At 37.2% G+C, this 26595-nt stretch overlaps 3 protein-coding genes across 11 annotated transcripts; 2 read left to right on the top strand and 1 right to left on the bottom strand.

Annotated features, from left to right (window-relative positions):
* Positions 1 to 2055: 2055 nt before the first annotated feature.
* prf1.9 (perforin 1.9) lies at positions 2056 to 6590 on the top strand. 3 transcript variants are annotated; one of them, XM_058766050.1, is made up of 5 exons: positions 2056 to 2122; positions 3405 to 3956; positions 4046 to 4184; positions 4267 to 4484; positions 4969 to 6589. In XM_058766050.1, exons 2-5 carry the CDS (start codon positions 3427 to 3429, stop codon positions 5846 to 5848), a joined length of 1767 nt encoding a protein of 588 aa, XP_058622033.1. In that variant the 5' UTR covers positions 2056 to 2122; positions 3405 to 3426; the 3' UTR covers positions 5849 to 6589. The 3 variants fall into 3 exon arrangements, with proteins under 3 accessions (XP_058622033.1, XP_058622042.1, XP_058622024.1); XM_058766059.1 differs by having other exon boundaries at positions 2058 to 2122; positions 3408 to 3956; XM_058766041.1 differs by lacking the exon at positions 2056 to 2122 and adding an exon at positions 2211 to 2458 and having other exon boundaries at positions 4969 to 6590.
* A 298-nt stretch (positions 6591 to 6888) lies between these two features.
* On the top strand, positions 6889 to 11908 carry prf1.1 (perforin 1.1). The gene is made up of 5 exons (XM_058766071.1): positions 6889 to 7067; positions 8744 to 9301; positions 9427 to 9565; positions 9692 to 9909; positions 10620 to 11908. Exons 2-5 carry the CDS (start codon positions 8790 to 8792, stop codon positions 11488 to 11490), a joined length of 1740 nt encoding a protein of 579 aa, XP_058622054.1. The 5' UTR covers positions 6889 to 7067; positions 8744 to 8789; the 3' UTR covers positions 11491 to 11908.
* A 346-nt stretch (positions 11909 to 12254) lies between these two features.
* On the bottom strand, positions 12255 to 24839 carry LOC131535888 (uncharacterized). 7 transcript variants are annotated; one of them, XM_058768410.1, is made up of 20 exons: positions 24519 to 24839; positions 24141 to 24187; positions 23739 to 23795; positions 22205 to 22255; positions 21888 to 21935; positions 21266 to 21316; positions 20655 to 20705; positions 20395 to 20439; positions 19807 to 19866; positions 19641 to 19691; positions 18375 to 18434; positions 18223 to 18276; positions 17755 to 17835; positions 17036 to 17185; positions 16755 to 16787; positions 16625 to 16681; positions 16469 to 16543; positions 13217 to 13267; positions 13050 to 13100; positions 12256 to 12956 (listed from the first exon to the last, which is right to left on the bottom strand). In XM_058768410.1, the coding sequence occupies exons 1-20, from the start codon at positions 24524 to 24526 to the stop codon at positions 12952 to 12954; spliced, it is 1086 nt and encodes a 361-aa protein (XP_058624393.1). In that variant the 5' UTR covers positions 24527 to 24839; the 3' UTR covers positions 12256 to 12951. The 7 variants fall into 7 exon arrangements, with proteins under 7 accessions (XP_058624389.1, XP_058624390.1, XP_058624392.1 ...); XM_058768406.1 differs by lacking the exon at positions 24519 to 24839 and having other exon boundaries at positions 12255 to 12956; positions 18375 to 18431; positions 24141 to 24195; XM_058768407.1 differs by lacking the exons at positions 16755 to 16787; positions 24519 to 24839 and having other exon boundaries at positions 12255 to 12956; positions 24141 to 24209.
* Positions 24840 to 26595: the final 1756 nt, after the last annotated feature.

Raw genomic sequence — 26595 nt, 5'->3', positions numbered from 1 at the left:
TAAACACATGCATTATGCATGCATCAATATACTGTTTGTATTATTTACAGCTCTGAGTCAGCAGTACACTCATGCTAACAAAAAACAAAAAAAATGTAAAGCTTTAAAAACGAGTAAAAGAACTTCCATCCTGAAAGGGCTGATTTAAGTGTTAAACATCTATGTTTAGAGTTTGATTTCTATCAGGTTGCTTTTCAGGTCATTCATTTTTGCATATAATTACAGTGGGGCAAAACAGTATTTAGTCAGCCACCAATTGTGCAAGTTCTCCCACTTAAAAAGATGAGAGAGGCCTGTAATTTTCATCATAGGTATACCTCAACTATGAGAGACAAAATGAGGGGAAAAAATCCAGAAAATCACATTGTAGGATTTTTAAAGAATTAATTGGTAAATTCCTCGGTAAAATAAGTATTTGGTCACCTACAAACAAGCAAGATTTCTGGCTCTCACAGACCTGTAACTTCTTCTTTAAGAGGCTCCTCTGTCCTCCACTCGTTACCTGTATTAATGGCATCTGTTTGAACTCGTTATCAGTATAAAAGACACCTGTCCACAACCTCAAACAGTCCAACTCCAAACTCCACCATGGCCAAGACCAAAGAGCTGTCAAAGGACACCAGAAACAAAATTGTAGACCTGCACCAGGCTGGGAAGACTGAATCTGCAATAGGTAAGCAGCTTGGTGTGAAGAAATCAACTGTGGGAGCAATTATTAGAAAATGGAAGACATACAAGACCACTGATAATCTCCCTCGATCTGGGGCTCCACGCAGATCTCACCCGTGGGGTCAAAATGATCACAAGAACTGTGAGCAAAAATCCCAGAACCACACGGGGGGACCTAGTGAATGACCTGAGAGAGCTGGGACCAAAGTAACAAAGGCTACCATCAGTAACACACTGCACCGCCAGGGACTCAAATCCTGCAGTGCCAAACGTGTCCCCCTGCTTAAGCCAGTACATGTCCGGCCCGTCTGAAGTTTGCTAGAGAGCATTTGGATGATCCAGAAGAGGATTGGGAGAATCAGATGAAACCAAAATAGAACTTTTTGGTAAAAACTCAGCTTGTCGTGTTTGGAGGAGAAAGAATGCTGAGTTGCATCCAAAGAACACCATACCTACTGTGAAGCATGGGGGTGGAAACATCACGCTTTGGGGCTGTTTTTCTGCAAAGGGACCAGGACGACTGATTCGTGTAAACGAAAGAATGAATGGGGCCATGTATCGTGAGATTTTGAGTGAAAACCTCCTTCCATCAGCAAGGGCATTGAAGATGAAACGTGGCTGGGTCTTTCAGCATGACAATGATCCCAAACACACCGCCTGGCAACGAAGGAGTGGCTTCGTGAGAAGCATTTCAAGGTCCTGGAGTGGCCTAGCCAGTCTCCAGATCTCAACACCATCGAAAATCTTTGGAGGGAGTTGAAAGTCCGTTTTGCCCAGCGACAGCCCCAAAACATTACTGCTCTAGAGGAGATCTGCATGGAGGAATGGGCCAAAATACCAGCAACAGTGTGTGAAGACTTACAGAAAACGTTTGACCTCTGTCATTGCCAACAAAGGGTATATAACAAAGTATTGAGATGAAATTTTGTTATTGACCAAATACTTATTTTCCACCATAATTTGCAAATAAATTCTTTAAAAATCCTACATTGTGATTTTCTGGATTTTTTTTTCTCCTTTTGTCTCTCATAGTTGAGGTATACTTATGATGAAAATTACAGGCCTCTCTCATCTTTTTAAGTGGGAGAACTTGCACAATTGGTGGCTGACTAAATACTTTTTTGCCCCACTGTATGTCTCCATTTCTGTGTTGGAGATTCAATGCTTATCAACTTTTTTTCAAATTCTGGTATAGGCACTTAAAGAAGATAATGAGTCGTCTTTTTTGAGGTCTATTTTGCTGAATTTAAACCACAACCCTTGATGTCATGCAACACCTTTTCACAAATATTCCATCCTTTTTTCACACATGATGAGTCAGTGACCATCTAAGTGTGAATGTTCTTGCACCTGTCCATTGCAGTGTTGGGACACATGTAGTACATAAATATGAGCATAGAACTTCTCAGTCTACATTGGGCGCTCTCAGTTGATGATTAAAAAGACCTTGCAGGTAAGTGAAAAAGACTTAAAATTCACTTAATTGTGAATTAGAGTTTACTGATAATACCTATAATAATATCTTCAATCAATAAATATTTTTTTTGTCACTAAACTCTGCTCCTGTAGAAAAAAACAAATGAATAAATAATGATGCTGAAGCACTAACAGCATTAATATTGTTCTTGCGATTTTGCATGTGAAAAATGTCATAGTGAAAGTTAAACTGTTAAAATCTAGCATGCCTATATAAAATGATACATTCTATAAACATTACAATTTATTTCTACCTAAGAGAGCTACAGCGCGAAACAGAAAATATCTGGTGCGGACAGAAAAATGGAAAAAGGTACCGAAATCTTAAATGGACATTTTTATTTTAAACCTCTTCCACACGGTGGAGTTGATAGAACTAAAGCTATTTGTAACCACTGCAAAGCTGAATTGTCTTATCATCGGAGTACTTCGAGTCTGAAGTATCACTTAAATGCAATGCACACCGTTGAGGCCAGCAAATCACCCACCCAAACAAACAGTGGAGGAAGGCTTCGGCAGACTACATTGGATGCAGCATGTGGGAGAACTATAGATAAACAAAAGAAAGACAAGCTAACAAATGCCAGTACGAACTTTTGTTCAGCAGTACTTTGAAAGAATAAAATTATGCAATACACTACTTTTGATTTCATTATTGAATTTTGCGCATGCTGCGATTAATTGCGATTAATCACAGAAAATCATGCGATTAATCGCGATTAAAATATTTAATCATTGCCCAGCACTAATATTAACATTTGTGACCCTGGACCACAAAACCAGTCTTAAGTGTAAATTTTTTGAAATTGAGATTTATGCATCATCATGAAAGCTTTCCATTGATGTATGGTTTGTTAGGGTCGGACAATATTTGGTCGAGATACAACTATTTGAATATCTGGAATCTGAGGGTACAAAAAAATCTAAATATTGAGAAAATCGCGTTTAAAGTTGTCCAAATGAAGTTCTTAGCAATGCATATTACTTATCAAAAATGAAGTTTTGATATATTTACGGTAAGAAATTTACTAAATATCTTCATGGAACACGATCTTTACTTAATATCCTAATGATTTTTGGCATAAAAGAAAAATGGATAATTTTGACCCATACAATGTATTTTTGGCTATTACTACAAATATACCCCAGCGACTTAAGACTGGTTTTGTGGTCCAGGGTCACATTTGTACCGAGGTTAACAGTATTAATATTGTGCTCTAATAATCAGATTTGTTTTCTTTATTTCTGATTTATCACAGCAGATTAACACCCAAACTCGCAATGATTCCTCTAGTTATCCTGTGGTCTGGGCTTCTTCTGTACCTTCCTCCTCCAATCAGCCCGGCATGCTTTCTGGGTAAAGAAGCAGAGTGTCAAGATGCGAATTTTGTGCCAGGATCTGACTTGGCTGGAGAGGGTTTCGACATAACTAAGATGCAGCGCCTGGGGACTTTTGTCATCGACATGAGTAAGTGGGAGCTCAAGAACAGCACGTGTAACCTGTGCAAAAACCCGTTCATGCAGAACAAAAAGCAGAAGCTCCCAGTGTCTGTGATTTACTGGAGGGCCACCCAAAAATGTAAAAGGTCATTATCCAGCTCTGTTTATGAGTCCAGCGAGTCCCTGGTCAGTTCCAGCACCTCCTCCGTAGAGAACAACTGGAAAGTTGGCCTGGGAATAGGCAACAAGCTAAGTCAGATGTCGCTGATGTTGGCTGGAACAAACTCCAAGCTCGCTGAGTATTCAATGACAAAGACCAAAAAGGACAAGTTCAGCTTCATCAAGCAGTCTACATCCTGCGCATACTACGGGTAAGACTTAACATATATTAGTTAATTGCTGTGATGACTGTCATGTTATATGGGTTTTAATATGCAGCACTATAAACTGCTGTCTTCAGATACAGCATTAGCAGCCGCTCTCCTCTTCATCGCGAGCTAAGCTATGAATTCACAAGGCTTCCAGAGACGTATGACAATCAAACAAAACAAAGCTACTTGTCACTTGTTGAAAAGTTTGGCACACATTACATTATCCAGGTAATCCAAAATATATCAATATCAACGTGTGCTATTTCTCTCAGTCTATCGCATATATGTCACTGTTGCTTGTATATGTTAGGTGAAACTCGGTGGAACAGTGCAATCTGTGACCAGTGTCAAACAATGCATGGCTACTCTACAGGACCTCAGTACGGATGAGGTCAAAACATGTCTGGACGTCGAGGCATCTGCAAGTGTAATGGGGAGGTTCAGCATAGACACTGCGTACCGTCACTGTAAACAGAGCGAAGACAAAAAACTGAGCAAGCACAGTTTTGCTAACAGTTTTGCTGACAGGTTTGTGCTTTGACTTGGCAGAATGTGATTTAAGACAGACACTGAATTATCAGCTAAATTATTAGTTAAAAATGGCTAAACAATACGGTCTGATATAAATATTAGTTAAATAAATATTCGTTTTGTGTGTGTGTATTATAATAGTTTATCATTAGTTTTAATTTAATATTTTTAAATGCATATTTTAATTTATAATATAATACATTTTTAATTATGGTTTATTTTTATTAAATGTTTACATTATTGTATTTTTTAATATCTAATAAATACATTTATTATTTATTCTATTCTAAATTTTAATAAATTATATTTAATAAATGTTAAAATGTTGTGGGATTCACAGTTTAATATTTTCCTTGAAAGGTAGTACATTAATATAATATAATAAAAGACAAAAATACAACAAGTGTATGTTATTATTATCATCATCATTGTTATTGAGGGAGGGGTTCAAGCTTTATTTTCTTTCTTTTTTTTTCACAAGGTTAACTGAAATCACTGGTGGTCACGCTCAAGACACAGCACTTCTCTTCTCAGCCAGTAATGACCCTACTGCTTACAATCAGTGGCTCTCCTCAGTGCCAGAAAAACCAGACATGATTTCCTTTTCACTGAAGCCCCTCCATATGCTGCTGCCAGTCAAGAACCCAAAACATGAGCAGTTACGCCGAGCCATTCGTGACTACATACTGCAGAGGGCCCTTTGGAAGAACTGCTCTACACCTTGCAAGGCCGGTATCGCAACTAACCCTAAAGAGCCTTGTGTGTGCAGCTGTCATAACAACCCTGGAGTAAAAGCAAACTGCTGCCCTGCACAGCGCGGACTTGCTCAGATTAGTGTAACTGTGATGAAGGCGACGGGTCTGTGGGGAGATTACTTCACACAGACCGATGGGTATGTCAAGGTCCTAAGAAATCAGAAGCTCGTTCTAGGGGAAACACCAGTGATTTGGAACCAAAACTCACCAACCTGGAACTGGAAGTTTGATCTCGGCAATTTCGTTCTCTCTCAGTTTGGGGAGCTGAGACTAGAAGTGTGGGATAGGGACAACAAGTGGGACGATGACCTCCTGGGGGCGTGCAACATACAACTGAAAGCCGGCGTAAAAGAAGACTTCTGTCGACTTAACCATGGTTTGCTGTACTACAAGATGGCTGTAACTTGTGCTCCTAGTTTAGCTGGCTCCTCATGCACAGAGTACTTGGGCTCTCCGATGGCCTCCCATCTAGAGAAGGTATACGTGTCACGACATGCCCGTCCCATCCCGAAAGATGTGCTAGTGAAAATGGGGGTGCTTTTAGATGAGCGCCGCTTGCTGTTCAGTCAAACCAGTGATCCTAAAAGCAAAACGCAGACTTTGTGAAAGCTTATCATCAAAGCACAATCAAATAAGTAAAACGAAAAAATTTTAAAGTTCTTAAAATAAAATTTAAATCATACAAATCTGTGTTTTGCATCTCTGCATTAAAAGAACAGTTCTCCCCAAAACGAAAGTTCTGTCATTAATTACTTAATAGACCTTCATTCATCTTCAGAACACAAATCCGAGAGTTACTGCAATGTGTTAAGGTCCTTGCACACTTGAGTCTGAAGTTTTCGTATGCGTCGTATTCGTCATCCTTTCCAATCAAAATGCTTGCTACAGATGCAAAAACGCAGAAAATCGAACCTGATATAAATTTTTGTAAACGTGATTGTTTTTTTGTTTTTTCTTGCAGCTTTGTAAAATTACGAAGGACTATTTTAATGATGTCCTTACTATGTTTCTGGGCCTTGAGCATGTCAGTTGCGTTTTTGTCTATGGAGGGTCAGAGAGCTCTTGGATTTCACCAAAAATATCTTCATTTGTGTTCTGAAGATGAACAAATGTCTTATGGGTTTGGAAACGACATGAGGGTGAGTAATTAATGACAGAGTTTTCATTTTGGGGTGAACTATCCCTTTAACATTTTATTATTGGTGTCAAATGAGCTTTTTATTTTCTTTTTGCTATTCAGATCTTTGATACGATCTGTGGGTGTTTTCTGTATTCTCTCAGTATGCTTTGCACTTACTTGCATGCAGATTTTTGTGGTTAATAAAACAATTACGAAAAGCAGTTTGTGATTTTTTTTCTAAGTGATTCATGTCATTTTTGGTTGTTAGGTTGGCGAACTGTGAAAAGTGTGTAGGAGGTTTAACACCACAAGAGGAACTATGTGACTAACAGCAGCACTTAGGCACATTTAACATTTAGTCAAGTTCTGATTTGACAAGTTTAGTCCTACGGTCTGGCTCTGCATCTGCATGTTTTAACAATGCACAGGTCAACGTGTAAATGAATGCTCACATGTTCCACTGACTTGTCGTTTAGACCCCATTTCACCACAGTGCATACTCAGTGCTGAAGTGGCTATTCGAGACCACATTCGATTCCTCTGAACTGAAAAACGTATCCTCACTCAGCCCACAACGGAGGAGTGTATTTTTTATTGGTAGCAAATAACGGTAAAGCCCACCCACAAGCTAGCATCTATTTCCTACATATAGCCCCTTTCACACATCACTCACCAATGCCTGCTAGACAAACAGAGTAGTTCAAGGTAAGAAGAGAATTTTACATCACCTTTTAAAGAAAATAGTGCGTTTTTTCTTGCTGCTTAAGTTTATGTCATGTCTGTAATGTAATGCAAAATAAATTTGTTCTTTTTTAATAATATTCTTCATCCACTAAATTGTCATAATCCTAATTACTATACAATATAATAACGCTTTTCCCATCATGTTCATGCACAACACACTGTTATTAAAAAACCTGCAGCACAGGTTATGACAGTCCTGTTAATATTTCAAAATTAGTTACATTTTGGAGACTTGAGTTTAAAAGTAAGGCATTAACCTGTTAACCTGTTAATCCCAAATTCTTTCCAGACATGAAAATATCCAAATGATGTCATTTGTAACCCTTTGAAATAATCAATAATTTTTTTTTTTTTACTTTTTTTTTTAAAAAGTGGGTGAACAATTTTTTTTATGGTCGGTCACAATTGTGACCGGGGGGATAATGTGTATACTGAATTAACATATTTCTGCAGTCATAAAAATTGTTTTATATCTTAGGCCAGCTATTTTAAACAGTTTGATCACATTCTAGGGTTACTGTTATGCATAAAAAACTCTTATACGACACTGATAGTGATACTTAGATAAAAGACAAAAAACAACATATTTCAAAATTGCTACTTTTTTTATTGTAGTGATACCAGTATTGCAACATCAATATTGTAACTTATTTGTAACAGTTGAACTTTTAATTTAGTGCAATATTTTGTCATTGCAACATTTTAGTGCAATTTTCACTAACAGTTGGATTTATATTGTTCACTGTTATCCCACTGGTCACTATTGTGACCATCAGGATGTTTACTCATTTTATGACCACAATCAACAAAACTGAATATATGTGAATTCATATATTAATACTAGACACCTTAAAGATAACCATCCTTTTTGCAAGGTGCAGGAATTAAACTGCTTTGGTCATGTGACAATTTGCACTAACCGTGTGAAACTGCACATATTTAATTAAGACCCTTTATTTTTCTATATTGGCAGGAAGTGCACTAAAACATCAGTCAGTAAGGTTTTTAGAGCTTTATAAATGAAAACCTTTTGGGATTAAATAGGTTAAGTATGTTGTTTTGTTTTTTTTACTTCAGAAGTCAGTTAAACATTACAGTTCTATACATAATAGTAATAACAATTTAATTAAAAACTAACTGAAATTTGTTCTTTTTAAATATTCCTTATGATCCCTGTAGCCAAGATCCACTAAATTGTCATAATCCTAACTACAATACAATATAATAACCTTTTTTTAGCGTGTTCATGCGCAACAGGTTGTAATTAAAAAACTTGCGGAACAAGACATCCATCCTGTTATGACAGTCCTGTTAATATTTCAAAGTTAGTGATGTTTTAGAGACCAGACTTTAAAAGTATTATATAAAGTATGTATTTTTATTATTTATTTTTGTTAATTATTTTTCATTTTGAAGAGAGAAAGTGGTTTATTATTTTATTTTATTTATAATAATTTAGAATTGTGAGTGTGAAGGTTTGAGACTATAATTTTTGTAATTTAGTACTTTTCTGTATTTTTTTAGTCACCATTGACTGTGCAATTTTGTACTGTTATTTCAAGTTTCAATAAAAAGAAATAAATATATAAATGAAAAATAAACACTCATGCACACATAACTGTCATGTTTTTTCATAGGAAAGAAGAGCATCCATACAACCTTATCTCAAACCATTTTACAGGAATGTGGGCCAGGCTTGTTTTTTACCTCTTTCTGCCCATTGTGCAGTCATGCACTAAAGGTAAACCGAATGAATGTGCAGAAGCAAACTTCGCCCCCGGGTCCAACCTGGCCGGAGAAGGATACGATGTGACCAAGATGCAGCGCAAGGGAGCATTTGTCATTAACACAGAGGTCTGGAGGCGAAAGGATAAATCATGCACTCTTTGCAGGAACCCCTACATGGAAGGAGCAAATCAAAAGCTTCCCACATCTGTAGTAGACTGGAGATCCAGCAAAAAGTGCAGCATTCAAGTATCAAGTTCCCTGTTCCAGTCCAGTGAAGAACTGGTCAGCTCCAGCACTTCCTCCATTGAGAACAACTGGGGTGCAAATTTGGAAATAGATATTCGCCAAAATAAAGGCTCATTACTTTTGGCTGGAACTAACTCGAAGCTTGCAGAGTACTCAATGGAGAAGACCAAAAGGGACAAGTACAGTTTTGCCAGTCAAAGTATTTCTTGTTCATTTTACAGGTGCGACATACCAGCTTCCACTGATTCATGCCTTTCTTGAATACTGAATACTTTTTATTCATGATAAAGGAAATTAAAGAGTATCCTTCTCCTATCTCTTCTAACATTTGCATGTCTACCTACAGCTACAGGCTCTCCAACAAGCCTGTTCTCCATCCCGAGTTCAAGCGCTCTGTGAAGGAGCTTCCCAAGACATACAATCTTGATTTCAAAAAGCGTTTTTACAAGTTCATCAACACCTATGGAACCCATTACATCACTAAGGTATTTCTAGTTTACAATTTACTCCACATGTGGATTACAAATGCCCAAAATGCTTCAACAACACAATACACCGCGAGCCAAATCATTAATCAGAAGTGTGCCTGTGTTACTTTTTTGTTTTGCCAGGTAACTCTTGGAGGAAGCGTACACTCTGTGACCAGTATCAGACAGTGTGAGATCGCTCTGCAGGGCCTGAGTGGAGATGAAGTGAAGGCATGCTTGGACGTGGAGGCAAGTGCCAGTGTTCTTGGCAAAGTAGATATGAAAGCAGAAAGTAAGCACTGTAATGAAGACAAGGACAAAACAGAGAGCAAAAGCAGCTTCTCCAGCCGCTTTAATGACAGGTGGGTTTAAATTATGACGTGTTTTGTAATTTCTAGCTTTTCATACATATGCTGTGCTGGACGTCCCCTATTTTTACATTTAGATTAGCTCTGCCATCATCTAATGCTTACTTAAAGTAAATCTTTTAATAATAACACGGTTAAATGTAATCTTTATAATCCTTTTTCATACTGTAAATTATAATGTTGTGGTGCCTAAATTCATTTCAAACAAATCATTTTAATTTGTCTATTTGCATTTTATTTATTTAGACAAAAAAGTACAGAATTTATTATTTTTTTTATCTCAGTCGTTTATCTGTTATCAGCCACATTGTAAAAAGTTGTAAAAAAAACTTCTTATTTGGTAGTTTTTTTCCAGTATAAATATCTAAACATTCTAAAATTAGCAGACATTTACTCGAGAAGCATAATGACGCAAGTCTTGTTTTCTGAGAATTTTAAAAATGTCTTCTTAAAACAAGAAAAAATATTAATGGGGTAAGAAAAATCAACTTAATCAAAAGGAAAACATTTGTATGATTGACAGACATGTTTTTCTAAAAGTAAATGTATCTTCATGTAATAATATTCAGATATTTATACTGGAAAACATGACAAAAACACTGAGAAAGAAATTGATTTTATGAAAATAATTTCATGTTCACTTCAAAAAAGACTTTTAATATCAATGCATCCCTAATCAACTGTTTTTTTTTTTTAATTCAAAGGCTGACCGAGGTGACCGGAGGTCACACTACAGAGCCTGAGCTCTTTTTCTCAGGAGGAAAAGACCCATCAGCTTACAAAGAATGGCTGGAGTCCCTTCCACAAAACCCAGACGTGATCTCTTACTCTCTGGAGTCCCTGCATGAACTGATCCCCACCAAAGATCCAGTGCGCAAGCACTTGCGCCACGCCATCCATGACTACATCCTGGAAAAGTCCCTCTGGAGGAACTGCACCGACTCTTGTAAAGATGGCATCAAAACCAATACAAACCAGCCATGTGCCTGCACTTGTCGCAACAATCCTGGGATCACACCAGACTGCTGCCCATCTAAGCGTGGACTTTCTCGGGTAAAGGTCACAATTGTGAGGGCTCAAGACCTGTGGGGTGACCAAACCACAGCGACCGATGGGTACGTTAAAGTGTTCGACAAACATAACATTCAGGTTGGACGCACTGATATGATCACGAATAACAACTCACCCCACTGGGGGAGAACCTTTGATTTGGGCGATGTTGTCCTGGCGGAGGATGACAAGATTAGACTGGAGGTGTGGGATGAAGATAGTAAATGGGACGACGATTTGCTGGGAATCTGTGAAGTACCCATTAAAGAAGGTCAGAATGACAATTTCTGCAATTTAAATCACGGTCTGCTGTTCTACAAAACAGAAGTGACATGCGCTCCAAGTTTGTCTGGCCCCTATTGCACAAACTATGTCGGTTCCCCTATGAACTTTCATCTGGAGAAGGTATACACATCGCGAAATGCAAGACCTGTGCCGGCAGAAATATTGATGAGCAAGGGAGTACTTCTGGACAGACTTTATGTATATCAAAATACAAATTACAGTGCTAAAACTATTCTGTAGTCAGTTTTGGCTTTGGATCTGTTTATGTGTCTATTCGAAATATAACTTGTATTAATCACTATTAGAAAGACATGTTTAATATAATCCTTTAATATTTCTCAACTTTAGAGACGATGCGCAATACGTATTTATTATCTGCTGTCTTTATCGCAAGATTTCTATGCTTGCACTGGCAATTTTTCAAAAACACATCATATACATTGTACTATGTTATGCTCTTTCAGTCTAAACTTGGTATTATTTAAAAAAAAAAAAAAAGGTTTATTGTAAGTAGCATAATTTCTTCACAAGTAATTTTGTGAGTCACTACGACAGTATTTTATTGTGTGTAAAAATAATCTATAACTAAAAACGTAATGTTCTGTGTCATTAAAGACTATAAATGGTCTGCTTGGAGTTATATTTCTTTTTCTTTTTCTGACCCATCTGGATAGTTCAAAAATGGCATAATAACAGTTCGGTCACTATTTTCTCACTTTCATGCCGTTACAAACCTGTATGACTTACTTTCTTCTGAGGAACACAAAAGATGATATTTTGAACAATGTTTGAACTGTTTTTGGTCCATAAACTAAGTAACGGGGTTGAAAACAACACTGGACACCACCACTGACTTTTATTGTGTAGACCTTACAAAAAAAAAAACTTGACACATTTTGAGAAAGAAAGTATTTTTCAGGTTTCAGGAATGACACAAGGTAAATGATTAAATGATGACAGAATCTTTATTTTTAGGTTAACTATCCCTTTAACAATGGCTCGACTCGTTTCCTCTTAAATGTTGTCTCATGAGTGTGACACAGGATGCTTGTTATGTGGTTTTCCTGTAGACGGATGAGAATTGAGAGCTGTACGTTTACCCATATGAGAGCTAATTAGATTATGACTGTTATGTCATCTTGTTAGCGTTTACTTTAAGACATTATGTAATGTTTCATTTGATAAAAAGTGACCTCACAACAGAATTCAAAACTATCTTTTAGCTTGTTCTGATGCTAATAGTTCAGTATCAAACCCCATAATTGCCATCACTGTGCCCTTAAGCAGGACTGAGCAGTTTTTTTTTTTTAAACCCTGAAATCCTCATTGATCATATAGTTGTCAAAGAAACACTAAGGAGTCAGATTAGGAGGTGGAATATTTAGTGTTTCATAAGAATTAAAATAACAGCCAATGAAGTGCTTAGCATGTTTTAGTTAGATACAGAGACACACAAGGGACATGAAACACTCCACTGGACAAGACAAATAAACAGACTGGGGGAACATCCACAAACATTAAAGAACAGAACAATGAACATCAAAACCACACCAAACACACATGCCCACACAAATGGGCACAAAACTAACACTAAAACAATATGGCAGACAAAAACATGTCACAGAACTACACAATGGTGAGGAACACTAGGCATAAAGGGGCTAAAAAACACTGATGAGGTTAACAGCATGGCCTTGGAAATCAGCCTAGACAGAAAATGAAGATGAGAAGAGATGGATGAGAAAGGTAAAAGACACAATATGCTGAGTTAAGAATAAAGATCTTCTAATATCATCTACCTTTGTACCCATTCCCATATATGCCACTAAGCTTGCTTCCATCCTTCTGTCCTGTGGAAAAAAAATAAAAAATAAAAATTAACAGTGAAACTAACCACACATTAGACCTTAACAGATGTCATTAGGTTTAGAAACTTGCTAGCTCCTCATGTCACTGATTTACTCACCACCATAGGGCCTCTGCCCACCAGTACTCAGTGCAGCTGCATAGCCTGTGCCTGAAATGATCAGTCACCACACTGGTTATTAGTCAATTTATGTATTTAGTCAATGATGCGAGTCTGATGTCATTCCATCTCGTCTACTTAAGGAAGTGTTTGCAACCTTGAGTCCGGCTGTAACAGCCATCACTAATAACTCTTTGGAAAGTGGAGTTGTACCGGCTAGTTTTAAACATGCTATAGTTCATCCTCTGCTAAAGAAACCTCATCTTGACCATTCTATTTTCAGTAATTTCAGGCCTATTTCCAAATTACCTTTTATCTCAAAACTATTAGAGAGAGTTGTCTACAGTCAGTTGGATTCCTACATTAGTATGTCCAATGTTCTAGACACTTTCCAGTCGGGTTTTAGATCACTACACAGCACTGAAACTGCATTGCTGAAAGTCAGCAATGAACTTCTGTAAGTTCTTGACACTGGTTCTTATGCGGTACTTGTTTTGTTGGATCTTAGTGCGGCATTCGACACAATTGATCATAGTATTCTGTTACAGCGGCTGGAAAAGTTGGTGGGTATTCAGTGTGTCGCTCTGCAGTGGTTGGCCTCTTATCTTGAAGATAGAACCTTCTCAGTGAGTATTGGGAAATTTTCTTCTTCATTGGCTCCTTTGTCATGTGGCGTGCCCCAAGGTTCCATCTTAGGCCCTCTTCTTTTTTCACTATACATGCTTCCTTTGGGTGCCATTTTTAAGAAATATAAAATCTCCTACCACTGTTATGCTGACGATACACAGTTTTATCTTCCAGCAAAAACTGACAGCGGTGGCTCTTTGGATGTGCTGTACGATTGTCTTGAGGAGATAAAAGGTTGGATGGCTGATAATTTTCTACAGTTAAACGAAAGCAAAAGTGAAATTTTGATTTTAGGTCACTCTAGAACTTCATCCGATTTTAATTTAGGGTCCCTTTCCGCTAGTGTTCAACCTTATGTAAGAAATCTTGGGGTTACATTTGATTCGTTTCTCAACTTTGATAAACAAATTAGTACAGTGGTAAAGGGCAGCTTTTTCCATCTTAGATCCATTGCTAAGTTGAAACAGTTGTTGCCTCAAAGACCTAGAGACTGTAATACATGCTTTCATAACATCTCGCCTGGACTACTGTAATTCCCTTTATTGTGGACTGCCTCAAACGGCGATTTCTCGTTTACAAATCGTCCAGAATGCTGCAGCAAGGCTTCTTACTGGAACAAGAAAGAAGGATCACATCTCTCCAATCTTAGCATCTTTACATTGGCTTCCTGTAAAGTTCAGAATCGATTTTAAAATAGCTGTTTTGTGTACAAGGCGTTAGCTGGCCTTGCACCAAAATATATCAGTGACCTTCTGATTGCTTACTCTCCTCAAAGAGCTCTTAGGTCCAGTAATCAGTTTCTCTTAACGGTCCCTCGTTGTCGCTGTAAAACCAAGGGTGGCCGGGCTTTTTCAGCTACTGCCCCGAAACTTTGGAATAGTCTGCCTGTAAATGTGAGACTCGCTTCTTCGCTAGCTAGTCTTAATTCTGCTCTCAAATCTTATTTGTTCTCCCTGGCTTTTGAATAATGGCTGCTTAAGGCTCTGTTGCCAATTTGGCTTAGATTCTGTTTTATGTTTTTAATTTCATATGATGTTTTTATATATATATATATATATATATATATACACACACTGTATTTGCTGTATTGCATTTGTATCTGTTGTACAGCACTTTGGCGCAACTCTGTTGCTTTTAAACGTGCTATAGAAATAAACTTTGAATGATGTCTGCTAGGTTTTAGCATGTTAGTGGATAAATGAAGATGAGAACGCAGACCGGTGGTCATTTGGCATGCATGATACATCAGTACCAGTTATCAGTCAGTATTAAAGATGATTCAATCATTTAATCAGTCGATATTAGATATTTAATTCATACACTATTGTTCAAAACTTTGGAGTCATGTTTTTGAGAGAAGTCTCTCATGTTCACCCAGACTGCATTTACTTGATGAAAAATACAGCAACAAAACTATAATGTTGTGAAATAATATTAAAATTTAAAACAGCTGTTTTAAAATGCAATTTATTCTTGTGATGGTGAATTTTCAGCAGTCTTCAGTGTCACATGATCCTTCAGAAATCCTTCATATATGCTGATTTGATGCTCAAGTTGCATTCTCATTACTATCAATGTAGAAAACAGTTTTGCTTCTTAATATTATTGTGGAAACTGTGATACATTTGTTTTTTCAGGACTCTTTGATAAATGGCAAGTTTAAAAGGACCAGCATTTATTTGAAAGAAATAGAATAGAAATCTTTTATAACATTATAAATGTCTTTACTATCACTTTTGATCAATTTAATGTATCCTTGCTGAATAAAAGTAGTACTATCTTTCAAGACAAAAAAACCCAAACATCTTATTAAAGGGATAGTTCACTCAAAAATGAAAATTTGATGTTTATCTGCTTACCCCCAGGGCATCCAAGATGTAGGTGACTTTGTTTCTTCACTAGAACACAAACGAAGATTTTTTAACTCAAACCGTTGCAGTCTGTCAGTCATATAATGTCAGTCAATGGTACCCACGGCTTTGAGAGTAAAAGAAAAACATACACAGACAAAACCAAATTAAACCCTGCGGCTCGTGACGATACATTGAGTTCTTAAGACACGAAACGATCGGTCTGTGCAAGAAACTGAACAGTATTTATATCATTTTTTACCTCTGATCCACCGCCATGTCTAACTGTCCTCAGCGCGTTCACAGCCGGTGAGTGACGGTGTAAACAATGAGTGACATATACGCATGACAGATCGCTTCCACGCATGCGTCTACTATGCGGTGGATCAGAGGTAAAAAAATTATATAAATACTGTTCAGTTTCTTGCACAGACCGATCGTTTTGTGTCTTAAGAACTCAATGTATCGTCACGAGCCGCAGGGTTTAATTTGGTTTTGTCTGTGTATGGTTTTTTTTTTCTCTCAAAGCCGTGGGTACCATTGACTGACATTATATGACTGACAGACTGCAACGGTTTGAGTTAAAAATCTTTGTTTGTGTTCTACTGAAGAAACAAAGTCACCTACATCTTGGATGCCCTGGGGGTAAGCAGATAAACATAAAATTTTCATTTTTGGGTGAACTATCCCTTTAATCCCAAACTTTTTATGGAAGCGTATTTAATAGATATGTATTAGATGTATATGAATAAAACAAAACTGCTCATATTCTCACCATATTTGGCGGCTGTCTTTGTAGCATCAGCACCCAGACTGAGCTGCTCAGCACCAAAAGGATGACCAGCATCAACTGCAGGTAAACACATTTACACCGGTGTCACAATCAGACAGTCCATGATATTCTGTTTTTCTCTTTTTCTTACCAACTTACCATCAACCCCAGCTGCAATGACTGGTGCACTGTAAGGAATCTGGCCTATCGCTCCACCTGCAGCAGTAACATTTTGTTTTCAGAAAAAAAATTACTTGAAATATATTTCCTAAAAACTCCACAATATTACCTGCTAAAGGCTCCATTGCTCCACCTGTACCACCTGATAGGAGACAGATCATCTTTACTTTCTTTCTTATAATAGTTATCTGATCTTTGTAATCATGTTTGGATTATTCTCACTATACTTTTCTATTCTCTATACTCCTTATTCTCTTGTTTAAATCTTCTTTCTTTTCCTCACAGGGGACATTCGCGTTCAAGTCAAATCCTCAGGCAAAGCATCAGGATAGCCGGAAAACTGAGATTTGCATGAGGCATTTGAATAACGAACATGTGCAATGCACGTACCCAAAGAAGTGTCTGGCCCAAAGGTTGCTATTCCTCCATACGTAGTTCCACCATAACTACCAGTCTTGCCTTGAGGGCCAAGTCCAGCTGAGACCACAGGCTGGCCACCGTAAGGCAAGGATCCGGCAGCTCCAAGAAATCCACCTGCCCCTTTAGACAAATTAAACCAGAGGTATTATAGGATTATTTTATAATTATAGGACCACATTTGTCAATAGCAGGTGAAGTAGGAAAATGCTGTAATCTGTCAGAAAGATTTTTTTTAAAAGAAATTAATGCATTAAATTGATCAAAAGTGACAATAAATACATTTACATTGATATAGCATTTCTATTTTAAATGAATGTGGTTTGCTTGAACTTTCTATTCATCAAAAAAAAAATAAAAAAAAGATCAAGAATCAACAAGATTATAAAGCAGCACAAATGTTTTCAGCATTAATAATAATAAGAAATCTTTCCTGAGCACCAAATCAGCATATTAGAACGATTTCTGAAGGATAATGTCACACTGAAGAAAATTCAGCTTTGTCCTCACAAGACATTTTTAACATAGTCATTTAAATTGTAATCACTTTTCAAAACAATACATTTGCTGTATTTTTGATCAAATAAATGAAGCCTTTGTGAGAATAAGTGATTTTTAAAAATGTTAAATGTTTAGTGTGTTTAATTCAATTTATTTTTATTTAACTGTCATCTTCAGATGACTTTTCTTACCATATTTTCTAGACTTGGCATCAGCACCCAGGCCAGGGTTCACTACCAGCCCTGGACCTCCAAGGCCTCCAGCTCCAAGACCTGAAAGAGCAGACATTGACCTCTGTGATTTCATGCAGATGATGTTGCTTCTAGTTAATGTATGCAAAACACTCGGTTTACCATTTCCATTAGTAGTATTCTAGGAGCATATTACAGTCTTGCTCAGATTACCTTAGTATTAGTATAAAAGCAATTGCACAGGCAACAGCTGATTGCTCAGTGGTCAAGCTATTGCGGTTCAGACACTTCTCCCAGATTAGGCTGGAGGAGGTTATTTTATACAATCTTGAGTAAAATAATATTGTGTATAATCACAGGACAGAGTGAATTAAACACTGGATGAAGTGCTGACATTATTGCAGGTGTTTTGAATCTCTTTAGTGTGAATGCAATGCTGTTGGTTACACTCATAACCTTCAACCTTACCAGCCACACCGTTCAGGCCAACATTATCAGCTAACATTGATGGGTAGGCAGGTTCTGTAACATAATTATAATTGTCACTCAATTATAATTATGCTTATATGTTAGTGTGACATTAGGACATGCTTCATCATACCTATCCGGTCCAGACTCACCTGCTCCATAACCGTCTGCTGTGCCATAAACCTCACTGCCGTATCCATTGCTGTAGCCTGCTGAGAAGACATTATTCAACTCAACACTGTGCAAGGTGTAAAAGTAACACAGGAAGTACCACTGCGTTTCACAGTCAAAGTCAACCACTTTGCAACAAAGATGATTCGGAAAAAAATGAGCATAACAGAGTGTGAAATTTTGGGTGTTTCTTGCACAAACATGTTTGTGCAAGAACCCAAATGCAGAGGTCTTAAAGGAGCACTTTGCCTCTAGAGCAGCTCTTGGCTTTGTGCTGAAGCAGCAGGCTGCTGATCGGACCACACTTGTGCTTAATGCATCATGCTGCAACAATGTTATGATACTATAAAAGGTTTCACTTGGGTACTAACAGAGACAAGAATAGAAAAATCATTAGAAGAAACAAAGGACAATATTTGAAATATGTATATAGAGGAGAAAAGGCCTAAAGTAGTTGTCACAGTTTTTACTCCAGTAACTATTTTTCAGGGCAGGTCTATATCTGCATGTGTGACAACTTATGTGTGACACAAATGTGATGTGTTGTTTACTCAACAGCTATAGAAAAGTGGACAGAATTCACAAAAATAATCATAAAAATGTATCTGAACCAGGTGTTCTGGTACCTTTAAAAGTCTGGGGTCTTTAAGATTTTTGTTTAGTGTTTTTGAATGGAGTCTCTAATGCTCATGAAGACTGCATTTATTTGATCAATAATACAGTGATAATGTGAAATGTTTTAAAATAGCTGTGTTTTAATGCAATTTATACCTGTAATAGCAAAGCTGAATTTTCAGCATGATTAATCAAGTCTTCTGTCACACGATCCTTCAGAAATCATTATAATATGCTGATTTATTGTTCAAGAAACATTTCTTATTATCACTGTTGAAATAAGTTGTGATGCTTAATATTATGCAGAAAACATGATACATTTTTCCAGGATTTTTTGATGAATTGCAACTTAAAAAGAACAGTATTCATTTGAAATGGAATTTTTTTTTAACACTACCAATGTCTTTACTGTCACTTTTGATCATTTTAACGTGTCCTTACTGAACAATTTGTTTTACTAAATAAAAAACCCTACTGACCCCCATCTTTTGAAAAAGTGTACAAACCACTATAGAAAACACACCTTTATGTAATTAGACTTTAAACTCAAAACCTTACAGTTGCTGATATGCAGCCCTTGTGACAACTCGCCCAGTCTCCTCTATATAATGAATAAAATAGACATTATTTACCAATCTGCTTTCCTGCTCGAACTCCCTGTGGATATCCACCTGCCCCTAGACCTGTATCAGCAATAAAATAAAATAAGGCAGCTTTAGCAAAATATGAATATTCTAGAGCTTGTATTAATGATACTGGAACCTTTGAGAGAGAAACAATATTTCACAATTTCTTTACCTGCTCCATAACCGTCAGTCAAACCAGCTCCAAGATAACCAGCAGCACCAAGGCCGTATCCTGTGAACAAAATATGCAAACTATGAAACTTTGGCCACTAGTAATAAAAATCACGGCTATCACAGAATAATGTGATCGTTCAGGGGCCTGTGGGATCATGCAAGACGAATTCACAGTGTGACTGGTCCATACATGTGGCCTGTGGGAGAGAAATAATGCAGCATGCATTGGGCACACATCAGCACAAAGGCAGATATAAAGATAAAGGCTCAGGTGAAGCATATAAAAAGGAAAGAGAACAGCCCCAAGAAATAGATGAGGCATTAGTCCAGCACGCACACACACAAACCTTTCTGAACAGCTGTGGTACAGAAAAGCACTTATTCATAGACCTGCAGCTGCAATGAGTCCATGATGAGGGGTGGATTTTCCAGTCCACAATCATTAACACTCGAATGTGCAAAGGCCATATATTCATTTAATTGGATGACGGTTGGAGACCTGTATAGATTTTAGACTGGAGAAAACACCACCTCGTGACATGCATTCAGCCATAAACCGGTGACATTTTAATAGGAAGACGTTTACCCATATTGGATGGTTTGGTGCCCTGTCCGTTGGGCAAAACTGGTCCTGTATTGTATTACAACAGTGGTTTATCTCAACACAGAGAGTCCAACATAGTTCCCATCACCTCTATGCTTATGCTTTAAAAACAGTCTTTTTGCATGCATTGCCTTTCACACTACCTTTACTTTCAAAGAATATAAACATATTAATTACAGAAACGTTTTACTACAGATAGGAACAGATCATTTGTTTGCTACAAAAGGCGATAAAAACTTTACCATTGTTTATAATTCCTCGTCCATTAATCATATCTGTTGCTGGACCGTAGCCTACAGATCATAACAGCAATTATCTACACAATGTACACGATCTTGTACCAGTAGTTTTGATTCATAGACATCTATACTAAAGTTCAAAAGTCTGGGGATGATAAAGGTATTATAAGGTAAAATAACATCTCATGGTTTCTACAAAAATATTAAGTGGCACTACTGTTTTCAACATTGATAATAATAATAAATGTTATTTGAGCAGCAAATCAGCATATTACAATGATTTCTGAAGGATCATGTGACACTGAAGACTGGAGTAATGATGCTGAAAATTCAGCTTTACCATCACAGGAATAAATAACATCATAAAATATATAGTAAAATATAAAAAAGTTGTTTGAAATTGTAATAGTATTCCACAATGTTTGTTTTATTGCATTTTTGATCAAATTAATAAAGGCTTGGCTAGCATAAGGGAGAAACTTAAATATCTTAACAACCCCAAACTTCTGAACGGTAGTTTAAGACAACAAAGATAAAAATTTGAAATAGAATTGAATTTTGTACAGTCTGATGTGTTCTGGTTGGCTTTAATTCAGCTGTTGGAGTGTGTTTACCCTTAATTTGAGCTCTCATTCCATTGGTCACTCCTGGTCCTGAGGGGAAACCTAGTGACCGCAGCCACAATTACTATATTAGTCCCACAGACATTCATGACCACATTACTTTAAACCCAAAATTAGGACTTGCCTGTGCCTTTAGAGGACACTGTACACAACTGTATACTAACCATCTGCTTGATAAGTCTGATGTCTCAATTCACTGTTTCCGATGTCCAAACACTCTAGCAGATGCCAAAAGCAAACCACAAGTAATGGTAATATACACTCACGGTGAGCTGTAATACTACCAAAAAAAATTATGATCCTAACCTTTATCTTCATAACTAAATATCAGATGGCCATTGTTTATAAATCCTTAAATATCAGTGTCCAGGATGTTATGAGCTTGGAGATTGTAGTGTACGCCACAAGTTTTTAAAAGTTTAACTTAAATGTGTCATATGAATACACAGTGCTCATAAACAGCTGTTGAGATTCTCAACTGAAATGAGTAGAGGCTTGGACACAGAAACAGTATTTCTCATGTCACGACTTAACAAGCGGATATACACTCCACTATATACTACAACTATGTCAATCATATTATACAGCAATTGATCTTTCAAATATGTTTTACCATTGGATATAGCACCTTGTCCATTAGGGACCCCTCCGTGACTGTAACCTAAACATCAAAACACCAGTTAACATTCACCAAGATACTATCAACATAGCAGCTGCTACTGTTGCAAGAGCATAAGAGATGCTACTCTGCTGGAGAGAAAAGCAACACATTTCAGGATAGGCATGTATTGTATAGTGAGATAACAGGGAGCAATGTGCCACTCATCATGCAGTGTAAAAGACTAAAATATCGTAACTAAAAATCCAGGAGAGCAGATTGAAAAAGCTTTAAAAAGCATGAAAGCCACACATGGAGGTACTGAGGTTTACCATTGCCCCTCTCTCCCTGTGACACGGGCTGGCCACCTCTAGGCCCAACACCTGTGAATACAGACACATCAGCTGGAGGCAAAGATTTCAATGGTGAGAATGATAAAAAGCAACATAATTGTAAATGACACTTATTAGGGGTGTTAACTTGACCATGATTTGGTACCGAATCAGCATGCATTCTAACTTCTCAAACATCTTTGCAAAGTTGCACATCAGGATAGTGATTCCTGATGTGAGAGACAAACATCACAACAAATATCAAATGCACAACAGGATCTCTCTATTGCGTCACAGCAAAATGACAGAATTACACAATAGATGCTCACAGAAGCAGGCACACAACATCAGAAGCAGGTACACAACCACCACATGACCAAAAATGTGGTACTGAATGAAACTGCACAAACCTGCTTCCTACATTATCGGGAAAAAGCTACAAAGCTGTCACTTGGGCAGTACCCTTTAAAAGGTACTGATACAGTCCTAATCTAAAAACAATATTTTATCCAGTGGGTGGAACAGCCAGTACTTATGGACCTATACTGCTTTTGTTGGTGAGCAACTAATAAATGAATGAATAATATGATTTATACCTGCAGTAACTACCGATTCAAACATCTACTGCATGTTCCTCAACATTTCCTCTAATCTTTTTGCATGAGCAAAAAAATTTGCCCCCTGCTGGCTGGGCAACTGAACTGAACCTCAGACCTGAAACTGATAATAGAGATTATCCACTAGTTTGAGACCTTTTTGTGCTCTAACACTTCTTAAACCTTCAGCAAAGAGGCCCACACTGACTCAAACAGCAACAAAAAATCCAACAAGCTAAAACAGCCTATATTTTGGATATTAAGCAAAAAGGGTTGAGAGAACAAAACATGATTACAAATTAAATTAATACTAATACACAGATTAATACAGCTACACAACAATAAATGCACTGTAAAGAAAAATAAAAAATACTAACATACAAATTTAAAAAATTTAAATAAAAAGAATATCTTCCTTAATATTTTTGCCTTTTTAAATACACATAGGCCTATAAAAACATTCTTAAATCAATATACATTTAATTTAAAAGCAAAGTACTGTTTTCTGACAAATTGATCGATATAAAGTGACTTTATGCTTTGAAACAAGAAAACTGCCAATAAAAATAAACTTCATTTAAAGGGAAAATATTTATTTGTCTTAGCCTGCTTGTAGATATTTTTTTTCTTTTTTAAAGCATTAAGTCACCACATTTTTATATACATTAATTTTGATACATTTTTTAAGACCACATTACTTATTTTATGTAATTTTGTTTCTCAGGTAAATGTATCTTGATTTAAGAATGTTTAGATATCTGTTATTTGTTGTGTGGTTACGTTTTTTTTAAGTCTGTATGTCTCATTTCTGTGGTTTCTGCAGTTAAAAAATGAAAAAAATGCCGGTATGAATATCTATGAATTTTGATGATCTGCGAACCAGAATCAGCCTATTCCTAAAGGAAATGCAAGAATGAGTCAGAGATTGGAGGGTTTACCCAGTTTTGATGGTTTTGAGCCTTGCCCTGTGGGTGTGCCAGCTGGTACACCATATCCTGAAGACCACAAAATCAATGTTAATGTCAGTTTCACAGCTTTGATACACCAAATCTAGATTAGCCTTTCGTTCTTCGACATGATTTGTAAGAGCATGCACATTACAACACTGATTTAACATTGGCTCTAACATAGGTCTTCAACCCTGTTCCTGGGGACCCACTGTCCTGCAGAGTTTAACTACAACCCTAATCAAACACACCTGAAGCACCTAATCAAGCTCCTCAAGATTGCTTGAAAATACAAAGGCAGTGGGTCCCCAGAAGCAGGCTTGAAGACATTGACCAGCAGACACAACTGCTGCTGTGCCATATCACAAAAATCTGAATAAGCTGTTACTCAACCCATAATGCTCATTATAGATGCAAAACACACGTTTACTGCAAGATTACTGCAATTAAACAAAAACAAAGATAAGATCATCCAGCAATACTTGTCATAATCATGTCTGCTTAAGGTAAACATTTAGACTAGAGATCACACATAACTTTTCCAACACGACAGCACCCATGACAAATACTATGTGCAAACAAACCTTAATCTTATCATTAGACATTACTGACACTCTATCCTCTAATTTGATACTGTTAAGTGCTTTGACACAATCTGTATTGTTAAAAGCACTATATAAATAAAGGTGACTTGACTTGACAAACAACCATCCACATCCACCAATATGAAACTGATAGCACAAGACATCTGAATATCCTCTTACAACTCACTAGCTCATCCACAACAATACACCATGTGACCAGTGTCACTTTTTCCAAAGCAATGAATTGGCTTTGAAAGTTTGGGTATGCAAGTACATAATAAAACAAGGATAAAAGAATATAAATGATTCTGCAAACAATTAACTGTAGGCAAACGCGAAACAAACACATATAGCTTGTTGTCCCCAGGGTTGCCAGGTTTTCGCAACAAAAACCGCCCAATTGCTACTCTAAACTAGCCCACTCGCGTTTCGAGGGGGGTTCCCCGGTAAAAATCGCGTTCCATGGGTTAAATATCACGTGATCTTTCAACCCGCGGCAACAGTGTTAAAGTAGCCCAATTTGACTTGGCAACATTGTGTAGGCGCGCGCCCTCCTGCAGCGCCTATCAGTGGCACATTGAAGTACTGCAGTCAACAACTGAAAAACTGATTATTTCATTCAGCGTGTAAAAAGTAAGGCAGTAGCTTGTAAAAGGCACTAATAAAAATAATATTTATTTACTTTTAATTTTTATTCAATACCTAGTTATTTAATCAATGAAACCGTAGCATGCAACGTCAAAAGATTGCATTTAAAATCTAATAGCCTATGTAATTCTTTTAAATACTGCAGGTTTATTTTTAGTTTTCTGCAGATTTATGTAGTTTATGAGAATCCCTGAAGACTTAACTTATATTTTAAGACTTCTGTCAGTTTTGTTGAAGGCAATTAAGTCAATAGTTTTCCAATAACTGCTGAATAAATCAATAGATTGGGTTAGAATCCCTCCCATCAAAAGACCATAAAAGAGCTTAATAATAAAGAAATGCCACAAAGGTTTAAATAAACACAAATGTGGTGCACAAAGTGTACCTAAATACTGCTAGCCTATATCAGCATTGAAAAGAATGTTTATCTTGCTTCTGGCGACAAATTTTCACTTTATCACTAAAACACCCAATACTGCAGAAATCTGAAATAAAGAAAATATCATGGGGGGAAAAGATCCAATTGTTTCCTGGAATAAAGTGGATAAAGTTGGTCAGTTGAGGTTGCTATTGCAACCCGAGTAAACAACAAAACCGTGTTCAGACCCCTGAGTTGAAACACACACATTTTCATAATACTTTGAGAAGGAGAGGTTACATACCGCGTCCAGCGGTGGGGTATCCTCCTGCGCCATAACCTGGCAACAAGAAAAGAGACATGCCAAGGTTACAGAAAGAAGAAATAAATGCCTGTTTAGCGGAAGCCTCTCAAGGTAGACACATTAAGTTCCACTCCCACACATCTTCTTCAAAAATATGACACTTATTCATGGCAAATAGACAGCATATATCACTACGTGTGAAAGATTTTAATCACAGCACAAGGTCGAATTTTGATTGGTTAGATCAGATCCAATCTGCTACACAACCTTCAGGTCAGAAAGAGATGGCATTAAACTGGAATGTGTCATTTAATGTTTATTGATCCGGGTCGTTATGATGCACACACTCACCTAGCTGTGCTCCGTAGCCATTACTGGCGTAACCTAGAAAATGTCAAAATCAAACAGTGAATAAGTGTTGCAAGAGTTCTTATGAATTGAAAGCAAATGAGCAGCTCTCACCTCTTCCTCCGAGCTTCCCTGTTGGATAACCTAAGGCTGCTCCCAGCCCGTTGCCTAGGCCATACCCTGCGCCGAATCCCAGCCCGGCAGCCCCGAGGCCAGTTCCAAGGTTTGCAGCTAAGACCAAAATAGCAGGATCATGGTGATGAATGCAAGAATTATAAATCCATCAGACGTAGAAATTGATATCTGCCCATTATAGTTTTAGGAATGACATACCTCCTCCATAACCGAGTGTTCCATATCCTTGTTTCAGGCCTCCTCTGATCGCAGTGGGTCTGTATGCCGCCCCTAACAGACACCATACTCATTACACATACTACACACACACACACACACTATGGTGTCCATATGCATGGCATTATTGCACACACATGAGAACAACTGCTTGTGTGCATTTTACACTAACGTTCAATAGTTTGGGGGTCAGTATATGATTTTTTTTTTTTTTTAACTATAACTTTATACTTTTATTCAGCGAGTACACATTAA

Source organism: Onychostoma macrolepis, chromosome 03 (assembly GCF_012432095.1).
Source record: "Onychostoma macrolepis isolate SWU-2019 chromosome 03, ASM1243209v1, whole genome shotgun sequence".
Classification (NCBI taxonomy): Eukaryota; Metazoa; Chordata; class Actinopteri; order Cypriniformes; family Cyprinidae; genus Onychostoma; species Onychostoma macrolepis.
The sequence above is the reverse complement of the archived record's forward strand: the minus strand, read 5'-3'. Positions and strand labels throughout refer to the sequence as shown.

What these genes read in the sequence shown, in the direction of transcription:
- LOC131535888 (XM_058768410.1), bottom strand. An exon ending in AGCAGACGGTTATGGAGCAG is followed by an intron (nt 18,277 to 18,374) that starts GTGAGTCTGGAC and finishes ATTATGTTACAG; the next exon opens with AACCTGCCTACCCATCAATG. An exon ending in TGGGCCAGACACTTCTTTGG is followed by an intron (nt 16,788 to 17,035) that starts GTACGTGCATTG and finishes GTCTCCTATCAG; the next exon opens with GTGGTACAGGTGGAGCAATG.
- prf1.1 (XM_058766071.1), top strand. Translation starts at nt 8,790, where the DNA reads ATGTGGGCCAGGCTTGTTTTTTACCTCTTTCTGCCCATTGTGCAGTCA. An exon ending in ATTTCTTGTTCATTTTACAG is followed by an intron (nt 9,302 to 9,426) that starts GTGCGACATACC and finishes GTCTACCTACAG; the next exon opens with CTACAGGCTCTCCAACAAGC. An exon ending in GAACCCATTACATCACTAAG is followed by an intron (nt 9,566 to 9,691) that starts GTATTTCTAGTT and finishes TTGTTTTGCCAG; the next exon opens with GTAACTCTTGGAGGAAGCGT.
- prf1.9 (XM_058766041.1), top strand. Translation starts at nt 2,364, where the DNA reads ATGATACATTCTATAAACATTACAATTTATTTCTACCTAAGAGAGCTA. An exon ending in ACATCCTGCGCATACTACGG is followed by an intron (nt 3,957 to 4,045) that starts GTAAGACTTAAC and finishes TGCTGTCTTCAG; the next exon opens with ATACAGCATTAGCAGCCGCT. An exon ending in GCTAACAGTTTTGCTGACAG is followed by an intron (nt 4,485 to 4,968) that starts GTTTGTGCTTTG and finishes TTTTTTCACAAG; the next exon opens with GTTAACTGAAATCACTGGTG.